General features: G+C 38.0%; 1 protein-coding gene across 1 annotated transcript; it reads right to left on the reverse strand.

The window, feature by feature from the left end:
• Positions 1–3,217: 3,217 nt before the first annotated feature.
• On the reverse strand, positions 3,218–10,024 carry LOC122119843 (vomeronasal type-2 receptor 116-like). Its single transcript, XM_042693917.1, has 6 exons — positions 10,002–10,024; positions 8,940–9,228; positions 6,996–7,802; positions 6,080–6,307; positions 5,053–5,176; positions 3,218–4,131 (listed from the first exon to the last, which is right to left on the reverse strand). The coding sequence occupies exons 1-6, from the start codon at positions 10,022–10,024 to the stop codon at positions 3,218–3,220; spliced, it is 2,385 nt and encodes a 794-aa protein (XP_042549851.1).
• Positions 10,025–10,241: the final 217 nt, after the last annotated feature.

Here is a 10,241-nt window from a genome sequence, read left to right on the forward strand (position 1 = left end):
GGATAGGATGTGAGGAGGGGAGGGATAGAAAGGAGACATGAAAAACTAAAAAATAAAAGTTCTTAGAAAATTATATAGGTATAAAGAGATAATACTGCTATTAAGGAATTTAAGCCTAAGAGGTTTTGAATTGAGTAATAAATTTGTGGATTAAGTGTGTACACAATGCGGGATAAGGTCTAATATTTGGTGACAGGTATATCTGAGGATGAGCAGAACCACCATTAAATCACTGAAAAAAGAACGAAAGGGAATGAAAAATGAAAAGAATGAGAAAAAAGAAAAAAAAGACCCAAAAGTCAGTAGAGTTTTAAAAAAAGCACATACATATACACCTAAAATAAAAATTTTAAGAGGAAAAAAATGATTACAGAAAACAATATTTAAAAAAAATTATAAATGAAAAATAAGGTACAAAAAACGAGTTCTTTGATTTTTTTGGGGGGTTGGGGTGGATGGGAAGATCCTCTATCTCCCTTGTGTCATGTTTGTAACCAGTCTCTTGATGGAGTCTCTGTTCTGCTTGTGGTGTTTTGTTTTCCTGTGGCTTGATTAGTTTCTGAAGTCAGTTTGTTTGAGCAGGCAGAAAAATGCTCAGATTTACCCAGGATTTTATGATCCTCCTCCCAGTCTAGTTCAGTGGGAGTTAGATCTGCTTTGAGTATCACAAGAGGGAGATGGCTGTTTCCTCTAGTTTGGAGATGCTGTGATGAGGCTCGGTTCTGGGAAGAGTTAAGGCCTTTGAGCAAACAGTAGCTTTTCCCTGAGAGTCTAGCTTCTGAGACACTCACAGAGCCCAGCCTAGAGCCATTCTCAGGGTTTCTGTTTACTGAAATTTCAATTGATTTTCTAGGCTTTTGTAGGGAGGGGCAGCCTCTGGCTCTGTTTAGCCACTGAAGAAAGTCACTCCTCAGTGTGGGGATGTTCCTCTCTCTGGGCTGGGTGTCTTTCCCCTGGGTGGAACTGAGCCTGGCAGTTCAGGTTAGGTTCCTGTGACCTGCTAAATGACTCTTTTGTTTTCTTCCAAGGCCTGAGTTGGAGCTAGGTGCTCAGCCAGGCCTTTGTTAGTATCAAAGATGGAGATCTCTGGTAGTGTGTTGGGGTGGCCTTCCCTTATTTGCTCCCTGAGAAGGAGTGAGGATGTCAGGGTTCTACTCATGCCAGAGTCTTGGTTTGTGGGTCTTCCTTGGTCTGTGATCTGCAGAATGAAGATATCTGCTCCTTGTCAGTTCTAGCTCGTATTCAGTAGAATCCAATCACCTGCTGCATCTGATGCCATTGTCCTGGACTTTTTCGGTTGTAGGTATGGTGGCTATGGCTGCCACTGCTGCAGCAGATGTGGCTACCAGAAAGTGCTCAGATCTGTTTCCTTGTCTGGATTTTCCTTCTCTGGCCAAACTCTCTGTACTGTGATGGCACACTTGGTGTGATTCTCTGGCCTAGGACTCTTCACTAGAACACTAAAACTGCTTTCTATGCGAGAGCTTGTTTACCCTCCAGCTTCTTTTCTGCCATCTTCCCAGAATCTCCTATGTTTTCTTATCATTGACAATGTATGAGCTTGGGTCTCTACCTGAATTATGACCTCAGGGTACAGGAGAGCTTCCTTGTTCCTTAGTGTACCCTGCATGTGCATCTGGTTCAGATTTGGGGGAGCAATGACAGAAAGTTTCATTGATTCATACTGGTATGTCTAGGAACAATGGTCATAGCTGGATATTGGGGATTCTTTCTTCTTGCTAAGCTTAGCCAAGTTATTGCTTGCCATGGTTTTGAGTGAGCAGTAAGGATGTAGGTGAAGAAGGAGCTTATGACTGTGAAACTCATAATGAAGGGGGATTGTTTGTCCTGAAATAGAATCCCTTTTCAGTAAATAGACATATTTACAATGCATGTAAGATATTTTAAGAGATTGAGCCCCAAAGTTCCTAGAATGTAGCATGGTAAAAAAGCTTGTTCCAGTAACATTCAAATTCTGTACATTAATGCCAATTATTCCAAAGTCTGTTGAATTATCTACAAGAGTGAAAAGTTTTTACCTTTTCTTCCTAGAGCAAGTTTGGTAAGAGAAAGTCAGATATTCAATGTAGTGTCTGAGAAAGAATAAAAGGCATGACAAATGTGGAAAATGGAGATGATTGAGAAAGTTTCAGTTGTAAGTAAAGAAGCATTTATTTCAGTCATTAGGTCCTGGTGCTAGATTGAAGGGATTCATATGGAGAGCTCTGTGTCTTCAGCACATTTGGGCCAAAGCAAAACAAAGGGAAATTATTGTTTTACAAGTCTACATTAACTGACCTTAATTCGTCATTTTTATATTGTCTTAGATTTATTAGTATATATATGTAAAGATGGGAATAATTATGATATTTTTATACATATTTGTGATTTCTTATAAAATTCACCTCATCCCTCTTTCTTTTTTCACCCACAACTTTTCATTATTGTGATTATTCATACATGAGAAATATGTAATATTTTGGGAGAATTCACAGGAACCTTTTGAACAAGAATCAGTAAAATTTTTATATTTTGCTACACTTTCTTTGGCCCTTCTTTTTTGCCTATGTCCTTCATCCATTTCACCATGAACTTCACTCACTGCCATTAATCTTTTCCTGCCTCCCATCCATCCATCTATTCATCCATGTCTATCTTCTCTTTGTCCCTACATTTCAAAGTGTAATTATGTGTAATTTCATTTAAAACCACAAAGAAGAAACTAGAAAGGAATACTACTTAGTGCATCATTAAAACATTTACAAGAGCTGATAACCAGTGGCTAATGTCTGTAATCCTTGATACTCAGGTGTCTGTTATCTGAGGTTCATGGTTCAAAGTCAGCGTGAGCAGGAAAGTCTGTGATACTCCCATTTCCAATTAACCACTAAAAAGTTGGAAGTAGGGCTGTGGCTCAAATAGTAAAGCACTAGCTTTGAGCGCTATTGAGAAAAGCAACAGTGAAAAGAAACTGAGAAAGGGGATAATAAGTTTAAGTGCAGATTAAATAGGAGGAACCAAAAGTAGACAAGAAAAATTCAAATTTAAATGGCTATCACCACCACTTGTGACTTACACTAGTAGAAAAATGAGTAATAGACCCTTATTGATTGAAGTAAAAAATTCCACAATGAAAAGTAATAAAACAATGGAAAGTTTAGATTTAAATCAGATATTATGTATACTAAGCAAACATAGAAGTTTATTCAAAAGAAAGCTAATTCCTCCTAGTAGGTTTTTTATCCCTGAAGTCACGAAGAGAATTTCTATTTGACATTAACAAAACGTTGTAACACTTTGGGGCAAAAATGCAGCCTAGGAGCCCTGCACCAGAGGCCAAGATAGAGAAGACCTCCACAACCACCATGACCTTCCCCTTGGCACTGTGGTAGACAGGCAAGAAGGTGAGCCACACACTGCAGAACAGTAACATGCTGAAGGTCAGGAACTTGGCTTCATTGAAGGTGTCAGGCAGATTCCTGGCCAGAAAAGCAACAGTGAAGCTGGCCAGGGCCAGGGAGCCCAGGTATCCCAGGACACAGTAGAAGGCAGTGAGGGAGCCCTTGTTGCACAGGATGATGATGTGGCCATGTTCAGAGTATGTATCTGTGTCAACGAAGGGAGGAGAAGTCCCCAGCCAGAATCCACAGAGAGTAACCTGGATGAGGGTACAGATGGGGATGATGAAGTTAGGAGCCCCTGATACCAGCAGCCACCTAATCCTTCTCCCTGGAGAAGTGGCTTTGAAGGCCAGGACTACAGTCACCGTTTTGGCCAACACTGTGGAAACAGCCACAGTGAAGACAATCCCAAATGTGATGTGCTGCAGTCTGCAGGTAACTGTGTTGGGACGACCAATAAAGAGCAAGGAACAGAGGAAACAGAAGATGAGGGAGATGAGCAAGATGTAGCTGAGAGTCCGGTTATTGGCCTTGACGATAGCAGAGTCTTGATGTTTTGCAAATATCCCAAGAACAGCAGCAGTTAGCATAGAGAAGCAGAGAGCCATGCAGGCCAGAGCCATGCCCAAGGGATCTCCAAAAGCCAGGAAACTTGCAGTTCTCATGAGGCACTTATTTCTCTGTGTGTTGGCATACTGATGATCTGCACACTTCACACACTGGTCCATATCTGGAAAGAAGTACAAGCTACCATTAGTTCTTGATAGGAACTTCTTTTCTTACACGAAATTAGGAAATTGTTCCCTTAGATGTAATCCTAGCTTGTTATTATTAAGTGACACAAACACACTTTATTTCTTTTCAAAACCACAACTTACTCTCCTATTTCCATCTTCTTTATTCAGGCTGTTTTATTAAACTATTTTTCTTTAAGTGATTATTGTATGTGTTGATAATGTGACAATTGTGGCATTCTAATCTCTTTCAACTATTTCCAATACCTTTTCTTAACACTTATGAACAGTTTAAGTGTGCCCTATTCTGCAGTCTGGTGAACATTTTAAATCAGGCAGCTTACATTTTCCTACATGTCTTTGTAAAACATTTATTTTATCCATGTTACACATCCTTGAATTCTTCTCATTCTGTTTTTTCTCTCCAACTTATCTGTGAAGCAGTAGGAACAGAGAAACCACTCTTGGACAGTTTATAGTCATGCTCACTTCTTGAAGTGAATCCACCCTTCTGAATACTTGCTCTATGCCCTGAACAGTTCTGGGCAGAGAGAAATAAACCTGCAAGATCTGTGTTTCCTGTGTGAACAAAATGTATTTTTAAGGTAAGCACTAGCCTAATAAGCCTCACATTTACTTTCATTTTAGGGTTTACACTTGTCTTAACCCTTAGTGATAAGAGGGATTTCTAGAGCTAAGTTTGCCTGCAATAGAGTAGAAAAGTTTACTAAAATATATAATTCAAGCCCATGATCTATCACATTTCACCTAACAATACTACCACATGTCAAAATTAAATTACTAACAGAGAGATGAATAAAAGACTCTGCAATCATAATGCACAAGTTTTGCATTGAATGTTTGGTTGAAGAAAACTGAGGATAGATGGAAAATTTCTTCTGAAGTCACAGAATTACCTGTGCCGTTAGCAATTGCATTCTGTGGACAAGGTGTACAGTCAAAGCAACAGGTAGCCTTTTCCTCCTGAGGAGATTTCCTGAATCCTGGACCACAAGTCTCACTGCAGACAGAGTGAGGAGTCTGAGGAAAATCAGGTATGTGTCTGTAACTCTTCAAACTTTCATAGCTAAAACTCTAAACATGCATTGTTTTAAAGAACTGCTCAAGTACAATGTTTTCTAGCAGCTAAGTGCTGTCAATTAATTGAATTGTTACAGATTCCATATCCCATGATTCCTATAGACTTAATGTGCTAAAACCTTGATTTCTAGCCTGTTGAACTATTAAACAGTGTGGGATCTTGAAAAGATTGTATCATATGGCATGGAAATACATTTGAATGTACAGTCCTACGGAACTTGTTTAATTCATGTCATTATTTTATGTCTCCTACTCATCTTTAACAAGGGATAAAGCCTGGAGGAAACCTGCCTCTTATAGGCTCATTATATTTTCCTCTTAGGTTTGCAGTGACCATGAAGTATGAATCTTGATACTGGTGCTTTCAGTGACTCCTTTAGCCAAAGATGCCTAAATAGTCAGCTAACCATTGAATGAAACTTGTACAGAAGAAATACAATAAATGTCTCCACCATATGAAGTGATTCATCGGATACTTTATCACGGAGTTGGAATCCTACTAGAAAACTACTACTATTTTTGAATTTATGACAATGTTCTGAATCAAGAAGTAGGAACACATTTAATGTTTTTAAGTTCTGATCCTGGGGCTTGAAGTCAAGATCTAGGGCCTGGCCTTGAGCACATTTTGGTCAAAGTTATCATTCCACTACTTGTGTGAAAGCTCCACTTCCAGATTTTTGGTGGTTCACTGGAGATAACAGTCTCACAGAATTTCCTTATTGGGCTGACCTTAAACAAGGATATTAAAGTCTCAGCTATCTGAGTAACTAGGTATAAATTTAAAGGATGACTTTGCTTATTTGTGTGTTCTTAAAATTACTAGGATTAGATCCAACTCACCTCTGTGGTTCCTATGGCCCACTCCACCATATCTTCAGATAAAGACAGTTGGTTACCATGAAGAGCATATGGAGAAAACTTTCCTACTTTCACCTCAAGTTCAAGACCTTCTGGAAAATTCCAAATGTTCAGAATGTCATACTCTGGCTCCAATTTCCTTTTCTCATCCAAAATCACTTGCTGCCCAACAGAATTGTGAAACTGGATGTTCTTCAGGAAATGGAGCAACTGAAGAGAGACATCATATTATTGTGAAGTACATCCCAAAGGTAAAATAGAAAATCTGAATTAAGAAACACTCCTCATTGCCTTTAATCCCTGATTCTGAATTCAACATAGCACTGAGAATGATTGAAGTATCTGTGTAAACAATCTAAGGAGGAATAAAAATAAATTTCTGAATCCTGGTCACTCAGAAAAGAAGTACAAGCCTTTGTTCAAGAGAAATCTATAATATATAGCCACGAATGAGACAATTCTCAGTGGCATAGCTAGAGTTTATCAGAAACTCTATTTTTATTAATGTCTATAGTTTGAGATTTTTCAATTGTTATTACCAAATTTGAGTGAAACTAGATCACATATAGAAAATAGGGAACATTTTCTTCAGTATGTCATCCTTTGGTATTCCTGAAGAAATATAGGGAAAATTCTAATGTAGTTTTCAAAAGATTATCTATGGGCACATTGTGGTTATTTATAAGTAAATGAATTTATAAACTGATTACTGGTTACTCACACCTGTAATCCCAGTTACTCAGGAGGGTGAGCTATGAGTATCTTAAATTAAACCAGACTGGGCTTAAAAGTTTGTGAGACTTGCAAAAATAGTTGAAACATTCAATTTCATAGAATAGCACACCTTCTAGGCAGTGCCTCTGCTTATCATGTGTACCATCCATATAGGTGAAATTACCTGTGTAGGGGAAAGTGGTGTCCTTTTTCTATTTCTCATTATTTGAACTTCTGTCTGATGAAGAAGCATCTCATGGAGAGCCTGGGCCACAGCATACACAGCATTGTATATATCGTAACTGTGTCCAGACATAGTCATGTCTAAAACATGCCCAGGCAAGCAATCCAAAGAGGCCTCATGAACACAGTTGTCCCATGTCACACAGTCAGACTCAATATCTGAGCAATTAAAAGACAGAAACCAGATCCTAGCAAGAAAAATGTCTTCTGGGTATTTGGAAGGATTAACTGTCTTGACAAATTCTGTGAATCCAGAAACATCTTCATGATGATGTAAAAAAATGAGAGGTACATGCAATGAGCCTAGCATGAAGTATTTCCTTTTCATGGTGAAATCCCACTGTGAGTTCATGATACAAACTCTGCCTTTTATTAAAAGTTGCTCAATGCACACGATTAATTCTATTAGTTTACCATTATCACCATGTATGATGAAGACATTTGCTGAAGATTTATTTATCTCGTTATAAACTGCCATGGCTTCTAGTACATGTGATATCGATTGGATTGAGATTAATTGCTCATAGGCTACACAAACTCTGCTCTTGGCCATCTCTTCTTTCAATTCAGCAAGAATCCACGAATCATTCTCATCCTGTAAGTTTAACAGTCCCACCCAATTCCAGCTGAAGTGAAGCAGTAAGGAGACCATGGCAGTGGCTATTGATGTATCCTTTGGGGCCATCTGATAGAGAGCAGGAAACTTGTGATAGTCACTCAGGACATGAGAAAAAGGCCCAAAGGTAATCTAAAGGGGAAGGAAATTGGATGCATTATGAATTCGAGCATTGCCATCCATCAAAATTTGAGTCTTGGTGTGTGTGAAGAAGCAGTTGAAGTAGGTCAAAGGTAGAGTTCATTTTAGCTTTTGAGTAGTTGTATAAAATATAAATTGTAAAATGTCTCTTGATCTTTGTCACTATTTCCATAAACCCCTCCCATCTATATCAACCCAACCCACTCCCTGACTTTCCTAATTCCGTTTTCACATTTGTAGATTGAATATTCTGTGCTTTCCCACACATCTATTCCCTATTCATTTCACATTTTTCCTCAACACATACCCTTCTCAGATATGCTTCAGGTTTATGGTGTTTATTTTTTGTACTGTCAGTAGATAAGAAAAATCACAGCATCGAGTTCCATCTGTATGTATATCATGCTTTAATCATATATATATATATATATATATATATATATATATGAACATGTAACACACACATACCTTCATATATATATATATATATATATATATATATATGAAGGTATGTGTGTGTTACATGTTCATATTTTAGGCCTAGCTCTCACATATGAGAGAACATATTTCCCCACCTCAATCTGAGCTTGACTTACTTCATTCAAGATAATATCTTTGTGTGTGTGTGTGTGTGTGTGTGTGTGTGTGTGTGTATGTATGAGTGTGCACATACATGCCAGAAGAGGGGCACAAACTCATGTCCTCATGCACTTTGTTCAATTTTTCTCTCAAGACTTGGCTACCACTTGAGCCAACTCGTTGATCTACCAGCTTGTTGCTGCTTAATTGCAGATTCAAGTTTCCTGAATAGCTAGAATTACTGGTGTGGGCCATTTGTACTCTGCTCAACATATCTTCACAGTGGCAAGTCATTTTCCATTTACTCATTCTTTCAAAGGGGATAATTGATAAGGCTTGCAACAATAAATTATCTGTTTGTCTTCTCTAACTTTTCCATATCCTTTTCCAATCAGCAGATATATATCTATATATATCTTTGACTACTTATTCTTTGATACCACAAAATTTGATAGGTTTATAAATTCAGTCTCTTCTATCATTCTCTTCTAGCACCTGAAATGTTAACAAACGACACCCTTTTATAACTTTTGACACCACCATTCTCACCTGTGGAAATTTGTAGAGTCCCAGCAATGTTCCAATTTTGTCAGATGTTAATCCTTGTGGTCCTGTAAGTACTGCTATAGACCTGCTGTCTCTCATACAAGTGTAGTTTGGAATCTCGTACTTCCCAAAGAGCCAAATGAAGGGATTCTTAAGCATTGACCAAGCTCTGTATTGATCATCATAGACGTCAAATCCCAGAGTCCAGTTACTTAAAAAATCAGGGTTTTTATTGATCTCCTCAATAGCAAAAGCCAAAGCCAACACAAACTGATAGTTCTTGAAGTCAAGCCTGCATAATTAGCATAGACATGTAGGAGGATTATTTAAAAACTTATGACTTTAGTATAATAAATGCTTGCTTCTTTGCCAATGAATTATTTAAATTATTATCCCAATTGGCATGAATATGAATGTAGTGTGTTATGGTTGTATAGAGAATTAGAAGAAGACATGAAGGGCATTTGTCATGAATACGATTCAGAAACTCAGTTAAGTAAAGAGAGAGAGAGCTTGCTTCCCCACTCCACCCAAACCCTGTTGGAATAGATTTTTATGAGACAGGAAATATTCTGTTGCCTTTATCTTAGGGCAACTAGCTGCACCTGTGTGAAAAATAAATCTTGTGGTTTTGTCACCCACTTTATTTTTTAAATGTTTTTTATTGTGAGAATACTGTACGGAGGATGAGTTACAGTTACAGGAGCAAGGTCATGAGTACATTCCTTATAAAGCATTATTGTCTCCTCCTTTGTTTTCCCCCTACCATCTTTCCCTCCCATCTCCACAACTCCTCCCTCCCCCCACCCCACACACACCTAAATTGAAATGTTCGCTTTTCGGCAAGTGTCTTCTACATCTCTTTGTTGCAGTGGGTCAATCTGTATCTCTGTTTAAACAATTTATTTTTTCCCTTCCTTTCTACAAATTATACCAACATTAAATACAGTGAAAACAAGGGCTATACCGTGGCAGAGAAACATAGAAAGCAACAAAAAATCACGTGGTACCTTATAAATACATTAGAAGCAATTCCAAGAAATGAAAAACCACTTGTATACTTACCTTGTGATTAATTTAGTTAACATCGTCTTATCTGACCCTTTCTGTTTGTCTCAGAGTATATGTACTAGTTATGGAAAATAAGGGAAAACATTGGACCCATATTTCTTTGGGCCTGTATTTCTTTGGGCCTGGCTTACTTTACTTAATATAATTTTTCCATTTCCTAACAAATGAGGCAATGTCATTCTTTCTGATGGAGGCATAGAATTCCATTGTGTATATATGCCACATTTTCATGAT

Source organism: Dipodomys spectabilis, unplaced genomic scaffold (assembly GCF_019054845.1).
Source record: "Dipodomys spectabilis isolate Male_0828 unplaced genomic scaffold, ASM1905484v1 ptg000173l, whole genome shotgun sequence".
Lineage (NCBI taxonomy): Eukaryota > Metazoa > Chordata > Mammalia > Rodentia > Heteromyidae > Dipodomys > Dipodomys spectabilis.